This window comes from Crocodylus siamensis, chromosome 11, assembly GCF_052110815.1.
Source record: "Crocodylus siamensis isolate JL-2025a chromosome 11, ASM5211081v1, whole genome shotgun sequence".
NCBI lineage: Eukaryota > Metazoa > Chordata > Crocodylia > Crocodylidae > Crocodylus > Crocodylus siamensis.
The window spans coordinates 48,042,314-48,065,849 of record NC_143405.1 but is presented as its reverse complement, the minus strand read 5'-3'; the positions used below and the strand labels follow the sequence as shown (position 1 = coordinate 48,065,849).

Below are 23,536 nucleotides of genomic sequence, written 5' to 3'. Positions count from 1 at the left end.
CTGATCTTAGCTCTTTCTCTCCATATTTTCCCAGGAACATAACTATATTCGTTAGAAAGCTCAAGAAAGAGCAGTATTGTGTTCTTAATGACAGAGCCAATTGAGATAATTTGGAAGAAAACCAGATGGGAGGGCTCTATTTAAGGTCACACATTCTAATCTCATGCTTTAAAAAATCAAAAAAGAAGTTCTTTGCAGCTGAGGCTGTGAAAACTCATTACAACCAATGGGTAAATGAGGGGGAAAAAAGACCTGCCAAATGTACCAGCTTATACTAAAACACTTTCAAAGGAACTACAGTGTGTGAAATATAGGCCACTGGTAAAAGGTATTGCATCACTACAAGGGCATTAGCAGTGTATTGTTTTTCTGTTATGTAATCCCTGTTTTTATAAATAAGAACATATAGAAGGAATTAAATGAGAAATCCTATTAATAAAGATTTGGGAATCAAAGAATCTTTGTTTATCCTCCTCAGCCTGGCATCCCTCCTCATTAAAGCCTAGTTTCCCCTGAGCACTTGCTGAGAGCTTCTTTTTAAAGTTTTAAGCAGTTAAATGAGGTTCAATTAAATTCTGAATGTCTCCATCATAAAATACTGATTTGAATGCAGTACTCAGGGGTCTCTGTGAAGGAAAGCTTGTGTAGGAGTAAACTGGAAAGAGAAATTTTAACTTTCATGCTCCAGTATGAACTGTGCCTTTGAATAAATTATGCTTCTTCTAAAGTAAACTTGTCTATTCATAAATACATTCACTTCCTCCAAGTGGAAAATAACAGGCTTGCTCTGGATTATACCTCTTTATCCCTTCCTGAAGTGACATTGAGTGGGTATTAATGTAAGAGCAGAACCATGAATGACAACTGCAGCCAAAAGTTCTTTCCTTCTGGTCAGAGACTACCCAGGAGTTGTGGGAGAAAGGGATGCTGGAACCCAAAATCGTTAGCTGTGTGGTGCAGGCATTCGTTCCCTGCTCCTACTACATCTTTGGTCCCCTCTTGCTGCCTGCCATATTATATCATCTACTTGTCTCTGTGATAGTTAAGGATGGCAGCACTTCTCCATTTCATCTTTATTGCTCCCTTATTTCTCCATGAAACCAGTTGTGCAGCCCCCAATTTACAGAGAATGAGTGAAAGCCAGGCAATGCTAAGACTGTTATCTTGTGTGCTGTTAGGGAGTAACGAAGGAAGATGCTATGTAAGAGATTCAAAGTGTTGAATCCATTGTGTATTTGAAAGATCATTTTAATAGTGAATTATTTTACGGAAGAAAAGGGAGAGAAAGATTTCACTTGCTCATTGGCTCATCAGCTCTGTTTCCCTCCCCAACCCCCCTCTTTTTTTTCTCTTTGATAAAAATTGAAACAAGGATTTTTCACTGATTGCATTTTGATCAAAGGGCTTGTCATGGTTTGGAGGCTTGACAGCCCCCAGTTGTGAGATTTTAAGTAACCTGTCCATTTAGCAGGGCTTATGGGCATCCAACTTGAGGAGTCAAAGGTCTGATGTTCAGAAGTGCCACATACCCACTACTTTCACAGAAGTTGATGGACTTCATGTAAATTCATTTTCACTGAAAATCAGACCCCAGGTATATCAATTCAAAATTAGCAGCCTACAAGTGAAAATATAAGCTGAGGTCACAAGGCAAGTCAATGGCACAGCTGGGAAAATCTCGTTTCTCTTGGTCCATCTCCACACCCCTCTCAAGAGAGCTATATAAATGAAGTAATTCTGAGGCACTGATCATCATTGTTTGTTACTACTAGAAACTTCTCCTATCACTCCCCATCCAAAGATCTGATTATGCAGGTTTCCCAATGCACCTAGGTTTTACCAGAACACCCCCTCTTTTTGTAGTGCCACTCCCTGCATCTTTTCCTGGTAGCTCTTTTGTCATTTTAACCACACAGCTCAAGTTCCTTTTAGCCTTCTTGTGTGAGAATGAGGGGAGTTGCCCTAAAAAGAAACAATATTTTTTTACATTCAGTCACTGGAAAAGAGTATGTGGGTATCTGTAAAGCACAGCACTGTATCTCATTGAAATTCCAGGGCTGTCCTTATTACCTCACCTGCCCTGCATCTTCTTGCATCAAAAGGCTTGTCTTTGAATCTTGGTTTTGTAATAAAGATCATGTATTTTATTTATATATTTATTTTACTAATGGAACTTCATGTTACATTTAAAGTCCATTAGAACAGCTGCTTTCAGAGTGCCCTTAAAAGTGTGTTTGATTGTGGAGTCAGCCAAGCGTGATACAGAGAGCTCTCAAGCATTAATGGCTTTGGGAACACAAAGGTGGCTCTGCTGGCTTATTGAAGTCATCCAGTGGCATCTGAACTATCTTCCAGGGAAAGCAAATAATGCAAAGGGTCTTGCATGTTCAAAGGGTGTGTTGGAAAGAATAGGGACAGATCTCTGGGATTAAATCATCTGTGTGACAAACGGGAAAATGACAGACAGAGAAGTGTTCAAAACTCCCACAGTGAAATCCACCTCTCTGTGCACAAAAGCCAAGTAATCAGGCTTTGTGCAGAGAACTAAGCAGGGCTGTGGTGGTGGAAATAGGTGGATGTCACCCTCTCTTCATGGCCAGAGTCCCCAGAGGGAGAGAGTTAACAATGCAGACCCTCCCCAGATGCCATTCCAGCCTATAGGCAGAAATAGAAGTTGCTGCCACTCCATATGCACAATACAGGAGTCTGTGGTCACTGGAAGCACAGTTTTGTGTTTTAATGCACCTGTGTATAGCTGTAGGCAGTTTAAGATATGCACAGTCATAAGGACAGAAGTCCCAAACAGAGAGACCTGGCCCTTCACAACAATGCTGTCCTGCCAGGTAATTCTTCCTCCCACCTTCCTCTGACCAACTACCAAGTCCCGTCTCAGCTCTTCCTTCCAGATGCACCCCCATATGTTCCCCCCTCATCTCTATTTTGCATGGGTTGAGCTTTATCCAGCTCACCCTCACTCAACCCCCAACAGCAATTAAACAGTAAATAACTTGTTCAAGGGCCCCACCCAGATCAGAAGAATTAAAAATATGAGAGCACCTGCAGCAACTTAACACTATGTCTATAGATCTTCACTAGCCCTCCTCACAGCTTCATAACCCCACTGAACAAGAGCACCAGCAAGCTAGAAACTTGCAGAACCAAGTGTGAGCAACCAGAGGGAATGAAGAGCCCAACTGAGAAAAAATCTTTCATTTCCAGTGTCTCACTCTGGAAGTCTCTATAAGGGGAACTGCTCTGGAAGATGAATATTCTGGGTCATTGGATATGCCTCCCTACTGTTGGAAGAGATGAGTTTTTCTCACTGTGAAAAGTCTCATGTATGTGCCTACATTTTAGGAAGAGGCCTGTGGTATCAGTGTCTGTCAGCTGAGTCCTCTCTCCTGAAGTGTTGACCAACAATGAGTCTGCAGGCAGTGGAGAAGTTTTGAGCCACATCTGTGAGTGCATGGCACATCAACCCTAGGAATATCTGTTGACCTCAAACTCCTTTGCATTTAACGTTGATATTATCAGTGTTAGTATCATCATAAAGAAAAGCTTCATGTTTTTTTCCCATGGATGCAATCCCTCATTGTTTAGAATCCTCTTTTAGATGTTTGAAAATCATATTTTATTCCTATTTGATTTTTTTTTCTCATTTTCCAGCTACCAAGTATGGATTTTTTTTCCTTGTCTCAAATGAAACTGAAATTGCATTTATCCATAATGACTTAGTTGGATCCAAATACAAACTTAGATATTTTGTATCTTGAGGGCTTTTCCCATTGGAGTGAACAGCTTTTAGGCAGATCAGATTTTAAGTGTAAACTAACAGTGGTTTCTTTAATAATTTTTAAACATAATAGCTTTTAGGCTCTGAAAGCCATTCCTGATAGATCATTAAAGGTATTTGTTTAATAATAATTATACCAGGAAAATGTTTAAAAGCTGATTCCCCAGCTTACCAGCAGGAGTGTTTGTTTATATTAGCGGGTGAAGATTGGATTTTCTGGTAAAGCACTTGTTGTAATGTTATACACATTGTGCCACATTAATCCTATTCTGACTCAGTACAAATTGCCATTTTTATTCCTTGCAAAGTTGCAGTGCCCAGTTATTATTGCATCTTTTATTCATATGCATAAAATAAAGGTAATAACCTTCCTTAAAAAGTTCCACAGGCAGCTCTGGATTTAGGTGCACAAGCTGATGCAGCAGGGTGACAAATCAAAGTCAGAAAAATGCCTGTTTGTACTGCTCCAATGTCTCTTGCACCTGCAATTTAACAGCAAAATCTTTCCATCCTTCAGATTAAATAACTAACCCACCCTACAGATCACAGCATACAGCAGATATTCCCAAGTGAGTGTCAAACAAGGTAGCTCAGGTATCAGAAATAGTGTAGCCTCAGCAATACCATGACCCCCTTTCTGCAGGGCCTGCTTCTGGTACTCAAGATACTCAAGGTTGCTTTAAATGAGCTATCTGTGCTATGCTGCAGACTGCTGTGTAAATATATCCTACCGGCAAACGCTCTTGCACTTTTCCCTCTGTTATTTACATACAGGAAAGTGGATTGAGGGTGCCCCTATTGTGTAAAAAGCCTTGCTAGGACTTTAGGGCTAAGTACAGAGACTCAAAAAGCCTGAGCTTGAATCGATTCAAGCTTTGCAAGTTAATGTAGCCTGTGCAGACTGAACCAAAGTGAATATTAGCCCCCCACATGCCTGAACCCCTACTTCTGTCCCTAGCCTAGGAGGCTGCTAGTGGGGGTCAGGCATGTAAGAAGCTACCTGAAAGATTAGGAGCTGACAGGTGAGCTCAGTGGGGAAGGGGAAAAGCTTTTGCTGGACTTGAACTTGGTGATTCCCTGCTCTGAAAGGGGTTGAACTTAACATCAAGCCACAACTAGAACTGAAGTGGGCTGAGGACTCCAACAAAGAAGCTCAGGCAGAGCTGTCCTGATACCACAGCTAGAGCTATGCAGGGAGGGTGCCTCCACCACTCTGGCTTGAAGGAAAAGGTTGTCTTTTTTCCAGCTGGAACAACTGTGAGAAGTAAGCGTTCTTAAATGTGGCAATGCTGGTCTAGGAGCAGCCTTGGCTGTAATGCGACCCTCCATCTGCCAACCTCTGTAAACCTGAAACTCATTCTCAGGCACATATCAAGACTAAAGTAATTACTAGGGGTGTGCGCAGTGGGCCCTATTCAATTCGGATTTGGATTCGGCCCAAATCAGGGACAGTGATTCAATTCGTTGATTCAGATCACTGTCCCTGCTTCGATTCGGCTGAATCCGAATCTGAAGATTCGATGCTGATTCGGAGAACCAGCAATTTAGACATAGACACGGTTTTAAAAGTTTTTTCTATGTACCTTGAGGTACCAGGCATGGCTCGCGCTGGGGGAGAGGGGACCTCCATGTGCTTGGCAATGAATCCAGAAGTGGACCGGAAGTACTTCTGGTCCACTTCTGGGTCTGCTGGGGAGCACGCTGGGCCCTGCACCCCTCTGGCTTGGTGATCGGCTGCAGGGGGACCCTGGGTGCCCCCCTGCCAGACCCAGGAGGCACTAGTCACTGAGCGGGGGGGAGGGTGATCCACTCCAGTGCTTCTGGTCCACTTCCGGGTCTGCTGTGGAGTGCACTGGGGAGCACCCGCACTTCTGTGGGACACTCCATGCACCCCAGCATTCCCCAGCTACCTAGAGGTATGTAGAAAAAACATTTAAAGCTGTCTATGTCCAAATCTCTGAATCTCCCTGAATTGATTCAGAGGGTTCCAATTCAATTCAAAGAGATTAAAGGGTCCTCTGATTTGATTCAGATTCAGAGATTTGGCCACCAAAATGGGCTGAATCTCCGCTGAATCAAATCAGGGACCGAAGCTTTGCACAGCCCGAGTAATTACTGCTGTTCTTTGGATGCTTTCCCAATCTAGCAGTGTTCATTGCCTTCTGTAAGCTGAAGCTCTACTAGCTTGCTTTCGTTAGCTGCCCTACTGCAGCCAAGCACTAAAAAATTCCCTGGTCCTTCCAGGTTAGAACTTTTGAGATAAATATCCTTGGTAGCCTTAAGGTGTACATGCTTCATGTCCTCTCAACTGAGAGCGCCTTAAGTGAAAGCACTGGTACTTGATGATGAGATAGGAGAGCTCATATAGTTCTCTGATCAATGATATACACCCAGCACTGGGTTTGCTCAGTGAGTGGGAGGACTCCTAGGCTAGGGACAGCAATTACATATAAACTGATCAAAATGATCAGAAACTAGCTCAAATCCATAACACAACAGGGCTAGGGACAAAAATTACACATAAACCAGTTTAAATCATCAGAAACTGGTTTAAACCTGTAATATAATAGAAGCTCAGTGCACATAAATCAGTTTCAAAATGGCTGAAACTGATTTAAGATAAACCTGGTTGAATGTAGTATCAGACTTAACTGTTTTGGGTCAAAATGGTTTATGAATCTTCTATCTCAGACTCCTTCCTGGTTCAGGTTAAATCACAGTCCCCCAGAATCTCAGCATGCTTTGCAGCCCTGGGCTGGGCTGTGCTGTCTGCCCCAGCAGAGAAGGGTTGGTGGGAGAGGCAGGGTCTGCCTGGCTGGGGTCTGGGGCCAGGGTGGGAGGTTAAATTCCTCTTCCCCTGAGTACAGAGCTACCCTACACTGCCCTGCTAAAAACTTACTGCTGGCTGCAACTGTAGACTACAAATCCCAGAGGCACCTGGAACCAGAAAGAGGAAGTGATGAGCAACCCTGCAGAGTCCCACTGCTGTGATTGAGGGCTGCAAATCCCAGAGACCTCAGGGGCAGCAAGAAGAGAAGGCAAACACACAGCCCATGCTGGCTGGCCACAGCCCATGCCAGAGTGCTGTGCTCTAGTGCCCTCCAGCTTCTGGCCTGAGCCACTGCAGGAATGTGGCTGCATTTCTTGAATCAAAAGTGAATGTCTGTCCAGTTGTTTCTCAGTTTAATCTCTGCATCTTGGACTAACCTGCAAAGACTGAATCAATTCAGGCTTTTTGACTGTCTGTACATAGCCCAGAAGCTCAGTGCACATAAATCACTTTCAAAGTGGCCAAAAACTAGTTTAAAATAAACTTGGATGAATGTAATATTAGACTTAACTGACTTAAGTTAAATTGGTTTATTGACTGTCTATCCCAGATCCCCTCCAGATTCAAGTTAACTCACAGAACTCCAGCATCCCAGGTTGCTTTGCACCACCCCTGCAACACCCCCTTCCCCCCCAGGGTTGGCAAGCTAGTCTTAGCCCAAGCTGTCTGCTCCAGTTGAGCAGGAAGGTATGCTCTAGCCCTCCTTCCTTCCCACCCCCAGCTTCTGGCTTGGGCCACTGCAAGCTTATGGCTGCATTTCTGAATCAAAAGTGAATGTCTGTTCACTTGCTTATCAGTTCAACCTACACAGCATAGACTAATCTGCAAAGACTGAATCAATTTAGCCTCAGGCTTTTTGACTATCTGTACTTAGCCCTATTGACATGAATGTTCTTGGGCTCAGGTGCCAGGCTCTCAAACTCCTGTGCCAATTTGCTGCCATGGACTCAATGTAAAAGTAGGAATGGCTCATCTTATCTTTGGTTGTTATAAACTACTAACCAGAAATAGAAAAGAGATGAGTCCAGGACATGACAGCTTCTACTTGTACAAGGATCCTGGCAAATGCCTTTAGAGACTGCCCAAAAAGTTAAAATATTCCCAGTGAAGAGGCAGCTGAAAAAAACACCTTTTTGTAATTAAAACATTAAACAGTGTGGGCTCATCTCACTGACTGACCATCCTCATAACATTACACTAGCAACCAAAATTTTGAATGGCCCCTCCCCCCAAAACTGTTCTAGCAATATATGCTGGTGCTCCCTTCTGCACATAATAAGTGGGTAATTATCTGCATTAGCATCCATTTTGATTTTGCACAATTGTGGGGTCCTGCATGTGTAGCTGGAGCCCCTTTGGAAATCTGGCCCTTCATGTGGAAATTGCATGAATATTGCTGTCATTTTATATTTAAAAGTGGTCACACATACGCACATACACAAAAGAGCTGCTTTAGCATGCCATCAGTGCTCATTACAGGGTATTGTATCCACTGGCACAGATGGGAAACCTGCTAGGGCACGTCAGCATATCAATCCTTCAGATGAAAAGGCTGCGAATTCAAAACCTGGATTCTCTCATTGGAAAGGATTTGGAAGTGCAATGCTTACAGTACAGTGTTAGTGCACAGGGTAGCACAGAGTGACACTGTAGGTATGTCTACAGGCTGATGCACTAAGTCTTAAAAACAAAGCAGCAGCTAGGAGGTCAAGCATCCTAAACATAGAAGGTATTTATCTTGATTAACCCTTCACTAGTAGGGCTTGTCTTGTCTCTCTTTCTTAGGGACAGTATTTTTATCTGCAGTCAGTTTGCTCTCTGAAACTCCTTCCTGTCTTTGAAAAAAGTGAAACCCTCCAAACTCCTCCATTAACAACAATGGTCACTGCCTTTTGCAAAAGTCATTTTTTGATCCTTGTAGTAGAAGGACAGTGTGATCTGGCCACTACAGACAATGACAGACAAAATCTACCATGTGCTTCAAAAACAGGACTGTGTACCTTTGGGTTTGGAGAAAGTTTCTTTTGTTCTTCCTGCCATTTCTGGTTTGAGAACAGAACCACTCCCTAAATTAGCAGTGAATTCTGTAGTGAAGATCCTGTGGCTTTTGGTTAGAGGAAATCTTATTAGACAGCATCTGGGAATTAAAAGAGGGAAAAAAATCTATCGTGGGTGGGAAACAGGTGCATGTAAATTAAAAATAACTCCATAGAAAGCAATGTGTTTCAGTGGCATCCCAATGCTGCTGCATTCCTGTCTTGGTGACCTCTCCGTCTGCCTAATCTCTATATATCTCCCTCCCCAGGTGGAATTGGCTGCCTGGGTCGAGACAGGGGGCAGGCACGGAAATGTCTTGATGCAGTGGAGATTTATAACCCAGATGGAGACTTCTGGAGGGATGGGCCTCCTATGCCTTCTCCTCTCCTCGCCTTGCGAACCAACTCTACCAATGCTGGCTCTGTGGAGGGGAAGCTCTATCTTTGCGGAGGATTTCGTGGAGCAGGTACCACACAAATCTGACCAGAGTTGGTTTCATCCATAATTCACCTTTTCTGTTCCCCGGCACTAACAGACCTTCAGCAGGTGACCTAGTTTTAATCACACACTCTCCAGAACCACAGAGTTGATTCAGCGTCTCTGCATTTCTGCTTCCTAATGGCAATGTATATTGTGTTCCACGAGGTTTAGTCTCAGCTGATCTTTTCAGCGCAAACTAAAATACAAAAGGACCAGGTACTAATCTCTGTTGCCTCTATCCAAATCGTAGGAAAATAAGGCCGGATAGGATCTCATAAGGTCATCCAATCCACCCTTCAGCTTCAGGGCAAGATCATCCCTAACTAAACCATTCCAGTCAAATAGCTGTCTAATCTGCTCTTGAACATTTCCAGGGCTGGAGGTCAAAGTAACTCCTCATACTTCAGCAGTATTATCTTGGGTTTACATCAGTGTAAATGAGATCAGGAACTAGTCATACATTTATGTTCTGCTCCTTCAAGAACTTTTAGATATTTTTCTAAAACTAGGGCTCTTCCTGGCTGTCCTTTGCCAGACATCTCTAAATTCACTCCATTACCAGAGCATGTGAGGTTCGCACAATATTGAATGAGTTCTCTTCATCATACCTCTGTGAGGTAGGAAGTGCTATTATTCCCCTTCTATCATGATCAGGGAGTCAGTATACAGGGAGACTAAGGTCCAGATTCTGAAAGGTTTTAAGCACCCCGTACTCCTGACAATTCAGTGAAAGTTTGGCACCTCAATAGGAATTGGACACCTAAAATACCTGAGGATCTGGGCCTCAATGCCTTGCCAAAGTCACAAAAGGGAGTCTGTGGCAGAGCTAAGAACTGAGCACAGGGGTTTTGCTTCACTAACAAATAGACCATCCTTCCTCTCTGTGAGTTTTCCTCCCAAATCACTGGCATCTGCCATTTCACATCTTGGCTAACTGCACATTTCAGTGGTTTTGTATGTACCCTGTTAATAAAACACCACAGTCCTTTGAGGCAAGAAGCACTATAAAAGATTACATTACTGTTATTATTACCCATGCACAGTCCCCAGTACTCACATGAAGCCACCTGATAGTAGCCCCCATCATAGCTCATGTTTTAGGAGAAAGCAGTGAGGCAGATGCATTCTCCAGTACTAGTGCCATGTTGAACCAGCCGCTGCCCAAGATCTGCACATGGTACCACTGTGAGATACAGATCCTCCACATGGCAGTGACTCCAGTCCCAAGTGGGTTTCACTTGCAGTTATATATGCCGTAAGCTCTTGGGTAAAGCTGTCTGGGTACTGAAATTTCTCGTGTTGTTTTGTTCTACTGGTTTCCAACTCACCTTTCCTCCCACTGCTGCTTTTAAGCAAAAAGAAGTCGTCTCCTGAAGACAATAGTACAATTGTTTTCTGACAGGAACGTTCTGGTATCACCTTTCTGTTGTCATGTGCTTAGAATCGTGTGAGCTCAGAGCACTAGCGCCTATGACACGTTATTGTATTTCCGTGGATAACACCCTGTGCCCTCATGCTTTACTAATTCTGTCTCACACCAACATTCAGGGGGGAAAAAAGCCTAAACCTAGTCAGTGCAAATCTCAAAAGATCAATCCATTCTGTCAGTAAATGAAGCAATTACATTCACTATGACTAACAGTTTAGTATAAAACTTGCTGAATAAGGGTACTATGGTTCAGAGCCATAGAAACACACTGTGTAAAACACCATCACGCTTTGGCACTGAGTCATATATAGAGAGAGCCAGTACTGGGACTGGACGAGATTGGAAGCAGTCAAAAAGTGAGGAAACAGTCAAAAAGTCTCAGTGTGGATTTCAAGATGGCGAAAATCTGCATTTTTTTCGCAATGTGTTTGTACAATGACAGAACAATGGGATCCTGATTCCTGTTGCACCACTGCGATATATATGATGGCATACAAAAATCTACATGACAATAATGTTATTTAAAAGGGAAATCAAGCCTTTGAAAGGTAGAAAATGCCAGTTTTACAGTCATCTGTTTAAATATAATTGTACTTTCTAGTGGGCTCATTCTATTCACTGAGGCACGGTTCCTGCAGGAAAAAAAAACCTAGTATGCATATTAAAACCTGTATTAAACAAATGAGGGGACCCAAAAAAGTGCAGAGACTGTCATAAATCTGGCATTTCCTAACTTTTGAGGACATGACTGAAAAACTACATTCTTTTAATACAGTTTTTGTGTAAGTAACCTCCTGGGTTTTTAGTCAAGATAGAAACAAAGAGTATTATTTTGACAACTGTAACAACTCCAGTCATCTGTCATTGGACAAGCGCTAGATGCTGGCTGCTTGCCTTGCACTCTCTCTTTCCTCTTAGTCCCAAGTCCCATGGAAATTTGATGAGCTCCTGCCCCATTTGGTAGCTGGAAGGGTAAGGAGGCAAAGTAGAGGGAGAAAGTGGTACTGGTTCTAAAGTTAGGGATTATGGGGAGAATCAGGGATAATATAGATTGGCTTTCCTAGGCAACAACTCAAACCCCACAAAGGGTCCTGATGAGAGTGAGCTGAATCTACATGGGTATCTGAGCATGGCTATCAATGTCGAGCTTAGCACACGAGCCCCGCTTCAAAGATGGTCTGAGCCCAAACCGTGTCCAAGTCTGACCCAAGGAGATATAAGCTCTGCAAAGCATTTCAGCCCTGTTGAATGGTGAAACTGCACCCGACTTTGATGAGGCTAGTGGGCAGGGTTTGGTTTAGGGGCAGTCTTGGGAAAGTCTGAGCTCTGGTCCAGATTAGGATAATGACTCCTCAAGGCTGTCTTGCTGGTAAGCACCATCTTCCCCTGACCTTATATCTGGTGATGACCTTTCTGGGTACCAGAATGTGATTTCTGTCTGCTTGAATACCTCACCTTAACAGGAATTGAGAACCTTCTTTTTAGTGGCTTACATATTAACTAGTCTGGCTCTTCCAGTAGCTAAAACTAATATCAAGGCAGGAGGGAATTATAAATCTCTTTCTCTGATACTCTGTTGCCTGTTACCAGTATGTGACACCCACAAAGATGTTCAGAAAGGTTTTATAATTCATTTTTGTCCATCACAGTTCATAGTTTTGCCCACTGTAAAAGCTCGATGAAGTAAACAAACTTTCGGTGCAATGCAATGGGCAATTGCCATCCAGTCATCTTCTAAGGGTTCTGCTGAGCTATTGCCATAGCTACTGATTTTAAACCAACCTTTGCAGATTGACTGCATAATGTTCTTGTTGATACGTTTTATAATTCCTTTGCTTTTTTACATAAAATGAAACCCTGACACCTGCACAGGTTGACAGCTTTTAGCATTGCAGTCTGTATGTATGGTATAAGCAGTCACATTAGTATGCTCTGCTGAAAGATGTGGCAAGAAGTTGTTAAGCTATACAGCATTACATTACATATTTATAAAATGTCTGCCAGGCGAGTTTCCTTTTTCTTTGACACTTTTTTTTGGACTCTTTAACCCAAGAGATACTCTTACTCTTGGGTTAAACCAACGGAGATGTGCACGTGTTGTTTGCGTGCTGGTAGTGGGATATTTGCTTCAGTGGCTGATTGGCCAGAACTCAGAGCTGTTGACCTTCACATTACATTGCCAAATGCATGTTTTTCCTAGGCCTTTTCTGGGGGTAGAGTGAATAGATGCCATCAGTGGGAGCCTGGTTTGTAGTAGGGTTGGGGTCTTTTGAAGTGACTATTTTGTTTAATTAAGTGCTAGCCTTCATTAAGAGCATATGCTTTGGTTATCATTCAAAGCCAACACACTCACAGAGCCTTGGATACATGACAAAAGAAAAGATATCTGAATTCAAATACTGAAGGCCCTACCTGAAGTACAACCTCTGGTATTATTGGTCCATTGCTTTAAAAGCCCTTATTGTCCTCATCACATAACTCCACTGATATGGAACTGTGTGTATCTGAAATGCCAGCTACTCACTTCACTGTCTCAAATGCAGCAACCAATACATACTATTTTCCCTATGGTATGTTAGAGCTTGTGTTTGTATATCATAGCTTTGTAACAGAGTCTATCAAAGCTGGTCAACTCAGCTGCATAGAAGGCAGGGTAAATCTGCACCTTATGGATTAACCAAAGTAGATTATACATACCTATATGTGTGTGTGAATGTGTGTAATAAATATATATAAAAAACATAAAATCTACTTTGGTTAATCTATAAGGTACAAATTTACTCTGCCACAGCTGAGGTGACCAGCCTTGATAGGCTCTGTTAGAAGGCTATGATATACAAGCATGGTAGCCAATCCAAGCTGTAACATACTCTGTTTGTGGGTATGAGTGTGTGTGTGTGTGTGTACATATATATAGCACAAGCTTTTGTTAGGTGAAGCTTACTTCCTTAGAAGCACAGCATCTGATAAAATGAGCTTCAGCTCACAAAAGCTTGCTCTCAAAAGCTTGCTCACAAAAGCTTGTGTGTGTGTGTGTATGTGTGTGCGCGCGTGTGTAGTTACTGTTGCACTGTAGAAGTAACAGTAGACTAAAACATATCATGGCTATTTTAATAACTGCATGTATGTATTTAATAATGCACACACACATTCATACACACACATACATAAGTATTTTGGTTATACTCTTAAGGTGTAAATCTACCCTGCCTTCTACTTGACTTCAGGCTAACATGGCTAACTACACCTCTCAACTCAGCTGTGTCACAGGCCCCATACTATATCACAAATGGAGATTGTCCTTTAGTTCAAGGCTCTGATTCTGGAGCAGGAGGTGTGACTTCTATCCTTGCAGTTATTAAAGTAGCCATGGTATCTGTTCCAAATTAGTGACACTTCTGAAGTACAACTGTAACCTTATATACAGAGCTATTTATGTCCCTAATCCTAACAAATTCTCTGGCCTCTTCCTCCTCCTCGTGTACATGCACAGTGAAAGCAAATACATACATAGGGACAGAATTTAGTTTAAAGTAATACAGAGTCATGTTGTAATTGGGGTATTCCAGCTGAGCTAATGCATTTGCCTCTCCAGGCCACCCTTTTCTAACAGTGGACTAGCTGAACCGCTATTTATTTCGACTAATCTACCATAAAGGTTGCTCCCCTCTGTCTCATCCATTACATGATTTAGATGGAGAAGCATTATCCTTGTCTGTGATTAGAGTGGTTACAGTACATTACTGGGAGCAAATTAAATTTAGACATATTAAGGCCCCTGGCGCAATGAATACTGTACTTGTGAATTTTGGGGGATGTGTGGTTGGAGCAAAACTGTTTCTCAGGCACCCTGCTATGTTCCGAGTTAAATAAAGCAGGAGGGCATGTTCTTGCCTGATTGCTATCTGTTTGCAACAGTGCTTGTTTTTCTCCAATATCAGGCACAAGGCAGTGAGGAAGACTGTATTTAAAGTTCTCCTATCTACAGCGTTGATCCCTGAATTCCTATTAATAAGAGGGATGCAGGATCCCTGTGCTGTATTCTGTATAAATATATGTTCCTTGTTTGCTGTCACGCTGCCAGCCCTAAACCATCTCTCAGGCCTGTGTCTTGAATCCAGGCTGATGTTGATCTTTCACCTAATTTGTCCGCTAATCAGAGCAATGTATAAGTCCACTCTCAGAAACCTAAGTGCAACAGAGAGCTCTCCGGTGAGCTCTGTTCCCAGAGATGGCTGCTGACTCACCCAGCCCTCATTAGCTAGAAATGCTCTGCCGTAAATAAGGCTAGTCCAGGTCACAGCAGTCATGGTGGACTGCACCTGCTCACTCCAGGTCTGATTCTGACAGAACATCTAATGGGACGAAATGAGCAATTCAGTTCCACGGCTTAAAAATGTTCACATACGAATAGTTTATAAGGGGGTAATAAATGATGAAAGTATTATATAGAAACACCAACTCATTAATTTGACAGGTGGCCATCTAGGCCACCATCTTGGGACTGGAAGTCCTGCCCCGTCACATGGTCTTTGACATCTCCTTTTCCCCTGATATGGTATGTGACATCACAAACCCCACCCTACCCTGGTCATATGATGCAGGATATCACAAATCCCATCCCCAGGCCCCAGGTCACATGACATGTGACATAAACCCTTCCCCAGTCACATGACACATGACATGACAAACCCTACCCCCAGTCACATGATAGAAGTGATCAACCTTTTGGACTCTCATATTTAAGAAGGTTGATTTCTCTGGTTTTGTGGTAATGTTGTAAGAGGCCTTTGGTCTGATTCCTGGTCCTCTGGTATTTTGGGGAGCCGATTCTCTGGAACACCATGTTCTTTGCTGGTACAGGTTTTAATCCTCATTAAATTAAATAGGTTTATAAAATTTAAACTTGTTTATTTTGCAGCATCGCATTAGTGTTTGCACACACTAGGCTTTCGAGCAAATTAAGGTTTGGAGCATCATGTCAGTATTTGCACGCACTAGGTTTTTGAACGAGTTAAGCCTGGTGCTTATCTTGCTGGGATCCCATGACCCCAGCTGACTTCCTGCCCTTTGGGCAGGGGGCTGGACTCGATGATCTCCCGAGGTCCCTTCCAGCCCTGATGTCTATGAATCTATGAATCTATGAATCTATTGCATGAGATCATTTAGGAAATATATACAATTTACATCTTAGCATCAAGAATTCATTTTCCACAAATGGAATCCTAAATTTAACATCATACACGTACTGCAACTCTGAAGAGCCCCCAACCTTTAAAAACCCCTCTGCAAAATTAAAAGCCACCACCCTAAAACACACACACACAGAAATCTATTTTTCAGAAAATAAATGCCTGTGCTTAATAGTAGGGGTGTGCAAAGTGGGTCCTATTCAATTTGGATTCAGATTCAGCCTGAATCAGGGACAGTGATTCGATTTGTTGATTTGGATCACTGTCCCTGATTTGATTTAGCTGAATCCAAATCTGAAGTGTCAATGCTAATTTGGAGAATCAGTGATTCGGATGTAGACACCGCTTTAAATCTTTTTTCTACATACTTCAAGGTACCAGTGTGGCTTGTGATTGCTGTGATGTTGGGGTGGATGGCGCATCCCACAGGAGTGTGTGGGGGCCTCCATGTGCTCAGCAGTGAACCTGGAAATGGACCAGGGTTTCTACCCTTCTTCAGGAATGTTGTACACTTTAGAGGTCTGCTGAGAATCCCTATAGTTATAAAATATGTAGAGGTATGCTCTGGTTACATATCTAAATTTTTTTGCTGGTACGTTTACTTGCTTTACAACACATCCCCTGGTTCTGGGAAATTTACCACCTGCTCTGTCCCACCCAAAAATGACAGCCCACTCTACAGCATAGCACACAAACCCTGTGATAATATATTTTTTAAATCAGTCTTTATTTCCATCAAAAACCTTTACAATATTTACTGGTTTATTTTGCTAAACCTTCCCCTAAGAAGGGGTTTTATAATTTCTGGTGACAAGCAAGTCTCATTGGCTCTGTGTTTACAACGTGCCCTCACAGTTTCACAAGCTGCCTGCTACCTAAAATTATACAGAAAAAACATTTAAAGCTGTGTCTATGCCTATGTTCGAATTGCCAAATCTTTCCAAATCTCTCTGAATCAATTCGGGGGGTTCTGATTCCATTCAGATATATTAAAGTGTCCTCTGATTTGATTCAATTCCCTGATCTCTGCTGCGTTGAATCAGGGACCGAAGCTTCGCACAGCTCTGGTAGGTGTTCCCCTACAAGATCTACGCAAATTATGGACTTCCTTTGAGCTTTTAGGATCGCTTCCTTGAGGAATGACCATTCTTCTTGTACCCCCTTTGTGGGGGTATGTGTGTAGGGGGAGTATGTGTGTAGGGGGAGCATGGCTGGGGTATATGAAGTAATGTGGGTGTGGGGGTCTGCATGTATGGCAGTGCAAGGGGCAATCATGACACATGACATCAGAAGGGTTGCCCAAGAGTGCCAAACCCCATCCCTCACTCCACATGCTGCATGGGACAGCCCTAGCCCATCAAGCACAGACTTGGCCTGTCGGGGAGCAGGGGTTTTTACCGCTCTAACACAGCTTATAGCTTGGTATAACTTCTACTAATGTGCTCATAATTATCTTGAACACACATTGTTTGTGTATACATCACTTGCCTAATATCAATTAATAATTTACTAACCCTTTGTAAAGCATTTATCAACATAGTCTGAACATATACGGAGACCAATAATTCTCTTCCCATGAGGGCCTGATCCTGAAGCCCTTGTTCATGCGAATGATCCCTTTAAAACCATTGTGCTCAGTTTTGCTATCATGGAAATGGAAATGAGTTTTGCCTTTCACTTTGATGAGAATTGGGTCAGATAAGACTACACATGAAAGTAAGAGAGCATGAACAGGCCTGAAAAGTATAAACCTCTAGAAAAGTTCTGGAGCCTGAAGGTAAAATGAACAATCCAAAAAAAGATCATTGAAATAACTTCTGCTCCCATGTCATTAAAGCTGCCTGCCTGTACACTGATATCCCATTGTGGAGGGCAGCTTATTGTCTACAGTCTGTTTTCCTATGTGCCCCTGTCAATGACCACATGGCCTCTGATCTCAAAGAAGAGAGCCAACTAAAACTGAAGCAGGTAACTACAAGGAAAATAAATGCTGCAGGAGCTGCTGTAATTGATTCCCTGCCATTTTCAGGTTGCCTGAGCACACAGGATATTAAGCAAAGTGGACAGATTGGCAGTGTTGTCTTTCTGAAGTGTAATGCGGACACCTGCCTATGCATCTGACTGTCTAAAGCTCCCAGCATTGTAATATGTACTGTATTTACACTCATACAGTACATGGACCTGTATATTACTAGAGCATAATACAGTCTTGTAAACCCAAGTACCAGGTTGCCCCCACAGTGCTCCCCCTGCTCTGTATGTCCTTGAGGATATACTCTGTGCTGCTTCTAGCGCTGGGGCAGCGTGTGCTGGCAAGCAGGTAAATCACTAAGTCTCAGCCTGTTCTACATTGGGTCAGCCAAGCAAACACTCCCAAAATAGTGGGTAATAGTTTGGGCACAACTCATTGGTGCAGCCCACATGCGCTTAAGGGCAACATGGTAGTTTCACAAGGGTGCTCCCTCTCTCAAGCCAGGTTGGGGGAGGAGGGCCCACCTTAAGCCTCCTTCTTATACCTCTGTGTGCATATGTGGAATAGTCTGTAATCTGGCCCTTAGCTGTACACAGATACAGGGTCGAGGATGAAAGACCTGGTGAATTCTCTCTTATCCAATGAGGTTTTTGTGCATCCCATGGTGACAGGCTACCAGAGCATTTAACCCACTGCAACACAAACTCCCCTCCCTAAAACCATTCAATATTTATGCTAGGTAATTATATGAGAGCAGCTATGCCATGAAGATCAGTGACAGTGTGTTAGTCATGTGTTGTGCAGAGATTACTGGCTGTTCTCTGGTGTAGAGCATGGCCTACAAAGGAAAGATTTGAAAACAAAAACCCCATGCTGAAATTGAAGCAAAGTAGCTTTGGTATGGCTGTTAAATGCCAATTGCAGGGGGAGATGGAGAATGAAGCAGAGTCTAGAGGTTGGGTGATAGGGATGGTGCGTACCTTGCAGTGTTTTAATGCCTCTTTCATGGAAAGAGGTTGGTCAGTATTTAAATAGGGAGAGGTTTAGTGGCTGTTATGAAACTGATGTAGGACAGGTGTATTCAGGAGACTTGCCCGTCAGACATGGAAAAGAGGCAGGTCAGTTGATAAAAACACCAGGACTGAGCTCAGCAGTTGCTCAGAGAGGGGACTGACTGAGGAATAGCACTTGTGCAGAACCTGCAGATGAGAAGCAGCAGCTCGGACACTAATCTCTGATCAAAGATTGACTTGCTCTGTGACCTTTGATGGGTCTCTTTTAATCTCACATGCCTCTGTTTCCTCAGGTGTAAAATGGAAGCAGATGCTACTTGTATGTTCTGAAGGAGCTGCTGCAAGGTTTGATATTCTCATTAGAGCTGTGCGAAGCTTCGGGTGCTCATTCAATTTGGAGGAGATTCAGCCCGATTCAGCAGCTGAATCTCTGAATTCGAATCAAATAAGGAGACCAGTTAAAAAGTCTGAATTGATTTGAAGCTCTCCAAATCGATTTGGAAGATTTGGAGAGCTCCACAGATTTGGGCAGTCCCTGCTGGCTGCTGCAGGGAGCTGGACCCGGACTCCGTGCTAGTAAGTAGGGGGCGGGGGAGGCGGGGGCTGGAGAAGGGGACCATGGGGGGGCCCATCCCCTGCCTGCTCCGCCAACCCCCCTGAGCACCTCTGGCCCCCTCCCACTCCCCCAGCTGCCCCCCCACCCCACATGGCTGCCCTGCTTGCCCCAGCTTCTGGCACTTTAAAAAAAAAAATGTCCCTACTCACCGGCTGCTGCCAGGCAGTGGAACAATCCCAGCTGCCCCCCACTGCCCCGCGCAGCATGGGGGGATCTGCCAGGAGGCCCCTGGCCCCCGTCCACTCTCTCAGCCCCTCCCATGCTTGGTCTGCCTGGCCCAGCTCCCGGCTCTTTTAAAAAAAAAAAAGCCCCAAACTCACCAGCCACCAGCTGCTGCAGCAGCCTTGGGTCTCCTGAGGGCTCATGGCAGAGCCCCCCCCCATGTAGCATGGGGCACTGAAGGACAGCGGGGATCACCCCCACCCCCCGCCTGGCAGGAGCCAGTGAGTCGGGGCTTTTTTTCCCCTTTTTTTTAAAGAGCTGGGAGCTGGGGTGGGCAGGGCAGCCATGGTGAGGGGCAGGGGGCTGGGAGAGCAGGCAAGGATCAGGGGGCTCATGGCAGAGCCCCCCATGTGGTGTGGGGCAGTGGGGGTAGTGGGGATTGCCCCCCTGCCTGGCAGCAGCTGGTGAGTGCCAGGCTTTTTTTTTCAAAGAGCTGGGAGCTGGGGTGGGCCGGGGCGGCCATTGATGGGGCTGGGAGAGTGGGTGGGGGATGGGGCCTGTCTGATTTGGAGAGTCGGCGAATTCAGCAGCAGCTGAATCTCCAAATCAGGTTCGGCCAAGTTGATTCAGGACAGTGATTCGAATCACCAAATCGAATTACTGTCCCCCAAATCAGCCAAATCCAAATCCAAAGTGAATATTAGCCACTTTGCACAGGCCTAATTCTCATACGGTTAAAGGACTGGACTGGAGCAATGGAGTTCTAGTTCCCAGCTCTGCTACAGACTTCCTGCAGCTCTGGGCAGGCCATTTAATTTCTCTGTGCCTCAGTTTCCATGTTGTAAAAAGTGAATACTTTACCATAGGACTGTGGTGCAGACAGATTCACTTAGCAAATGACTGGGAGGGTAATGTCCTACAGTGATGGGGCCATACAAATAGCCAGCTAGATTTCTATATACTGACTTTAAGTGAACTTTGTAATGGAAAGTTCAGCTCTTACAACAGAAAAGAGCAAGTCTGAAGGATTAAATATTATACACACACAGAAACATTGCTACTGTCCAACCCATGTAGGGAATGCAATTCAAAAGAATGGAAAAGCAGATTAAAAATTTATGTTGCCTGCAGCATAGTGTAACTATCAACCTGTGATGGTCTGTCTTGATTTAAGTAGCATCAGAAATCATACAACAACCCCCCTCCTCAATCAATCTGGCCATATTTGAATGGTGAAATCCATTTGAAAATAAAGTTTTTGATAGAAGTAGATAGGTGGAGATGGCCATCTTACTGAAAATAAATATTTTGGTTGGTTACAACCAGCCTTAACCACATCCAAAGGATTTAATTATGCAAGAAGTAGTAAGCATTTAGTTTATAAACAACATATCATGGGCTGAAGTTTTAAGTAGGGGGTTAAAGATTATATCTGCAAGTTCTGTATTTAGATTACAGCAGTTTGCACATGTAAAATGGTATTTTGCATTTGCACATTAAATATCAAGTTCTTAACTACATGCAAAACATGATTTGTAGATACAGTATTAGGCTTGGTTCTATATACACATGCTATACCAGTATAAATGTGGCAGTTAAAGGTGTGATTTTTTTTCTTATTACTAGAATTAAGTAAACCCAACACTTAAAGTGCAAACAAGTTTTCACTGCACCTTGCCTAAGTTTATGCAGCTTACTTTAAGTTGCCTAAACCTAGAACAGGAACAGTGTGGGGAGCCTGAGATGAGTAACTTGAAGTTGGGGAGGGCATTGGTAAGTCCATAGGGGTAGTTGGCAGGTCTTGAACAGCGGTTGGTGGGTGCATGGTATGGAGATTGCCCAGTCAGGGATACTGGGGTTTGGAAGCAGCACAGCTCTGGGGCTGGGACAAGTGGCTGGGCTTTCCGAGGCCCAGGCTGGGAAAGCTCAACTACATGAAAGTGTTTGCAAGATCAGGTTAACCCCTTCATAGATTGGGTTAGCCTGTACTGGATCTAAATTAATGCACCTACTTAGGTGCACTAACTTAGATTGGGCCCTGCATTCTTGGGCTAAATTAAACCCTCTGAATACCTTCGTGAGTGGGTATTTACACTTATTAGGTTAATCAAAATGTAATGCCTATAGGTAATGCCTGTGGGTATTACCATAAAGGTTCCTCAGGCTGATAGAGCTTATTCCCTTCCTGTATGACAGGATATGACACACTGCTCTAAGTATGTCCATACTGGTGGCGTATGAGTTTGGACCACTTTAAACATGTCAGTATAGTTAAAGTAATGCGACTTTTGTGTGTATTCAAGTCAACTCAGGAATTTGCCTCTTCAAGAGTTAATCCTCATGCGTAAACAGTATCTACAGTAGAATGAAACTTGATTTTGTAAAGGAGTAAAAACCATGGAACAAATGTTTAGGGAACTAAAAAGAAATGATTTGCATGATGAAGGTGGCGTTCTGATGAAAGTGGAACTGAGTCAGTTTGGGGATACTGCGTGAGGCTTCTTAAGAGAAGCAGTTGCTTGATGAAGGTGATCTCTTTCATAGATAATACTGTGCTTTCATAAGAAAATTTAACAAAACTGGGTAGAGGCTTAGAAATGGAGATTGCAGTTAAAATTAAAAATAAATTGATGAGACAGCCACTCAGAGCTGCACCTGGGTGAGTTTAAGTTCTGAGTTTTAGCTTGAATCCTGAAACCAAACTCATAAGAGCGTTCTTGTAACATTTAATTATTCTTATTGGTGTCCAACATCATAATAAAAAATGGTGGTAATAAATAATACTTAGCATTTACACAGCAGCAGGAATTTCATGGAATCATTTCTTCTTGTGAGATATCCACTGTGTGGCACTAAACACTTGCAGGATTTAGACACATTGGCTGGTTTTAGATTCACCTTGGAAAATCCTCAAGCCATGTTTGAATCCAGTGATTTGATTCTGACCCCCAATTCCAAAATCAAAGTGCTTCAGGGCTGAGGTACCAATTTTCACTGACTTCTTATTAATACATTTCTTCTGCTCAAATATGTAACTATGCTTTGAGCACTGTTTCTCCTTATTTGAACTTTTTGTACCAAATGGGTGCAGTTTCCTTTTAAGTTAAGCGAGATAAGACAAGAGAAATGGATCACATCTATTATTACAACAACATAGATCTTCTTTTATCTCCCAGGGTTGAGAGTTAACTAACACCTCATGTGCTGGCAAGCAGAATTTGTTGAGAGCAGAACAAAACCAGTTACAACAGCCCACAAGGAAGGGAAAACAAAGGCCACTGAAGATTTGGAGTCACAAGGGTCAGGAAAAGACACAGCAAGACTTGAGGGGAGGGTTTCCAGCTCCTCCTTTGATGTTTTAATTAGGACTTTTTTGAAGTACTGTAACTGCCAACAGAACATTTTAAGACAGCTCCACTGTTTGATTTTCCCAACCAGTTGTTTTATTTTTGCTGCATTTCATGTCAAACAAAATCCAAAGCACAATAATTTAGTGCATAAGGAGATGATTTCACAATAAAAAAACAGGATTGGAGCCTCCAGCGTCACATCTTGTGGCTTGTCATCCTTTTTCCTTAAGAAAAAAAGAAACCCCATCCCCACTCAGCCCTCCTGTGTCATATAGGAAAGAGAAGATCTGTTGGTACTTGTGTTTCTCTCAAGCAAGCCTTCCTTCTTCACACTTAACTGGGTATTTTAGCAGCTTGCTGTCTTCATTCCTGGATGGATGGTGCTCTCACACTTATTCTTCCTGTCTACTTGATGAACTGCCTGAGTGTGATAAGCAAAATATCACAACTGTTTAGCTCTCCATGGGCTGCAGGCAGAAATGGAAGGGGTACAGATGGGACAAATCCCAAGGAGGTCTTTACTCAGGTTTTAATCAGATGTTTGTCAAGTAAATTCCCAGAGTGGAGCAAAAGCCAAGGAAATGCTCAGGATTTAGCCCATGGACTTGTCACTCTTCAATTTAATTTTCCTCTCTTCTACAGTTAACCACAGACAGAACTGA

At 43.2% G+C, this 23,536-nt stretch overlaps 1 protein-coding gene across 6 annotated transcripts in view; it reads left to right on the top strand.

The window, feature by feature from the left end:
• Positions 1–23,536, top strand: part of KBTBD12 (kelch repeat and BTB domain containing 12) — a 63,941-nt gene that overhangs the window by 29,583 nt on the left and 10,822 nt on the right. For 5 of the 6 annotated variants that reach the window (XR_016438451.1, XM_090021585.1, XM_090021582.1 and 2 more), the window contains one exon: positions 8,929–9,126. Coding sequence is in view for 4 of the 6 variants with exons in the window: in XM_090021585.1 (XP_089877711.1) it covers positions 8,929–9,126 (198 nt within the window). In the remaining 2 variants the exon portion in view is untranslated. Of the gene's footprint in view, positions 1–8,928; positions 9,127–23,536 lie in introns of those variants that run through there. The other variant, XR_016438452.1, reaches the window with a different exon arrangement.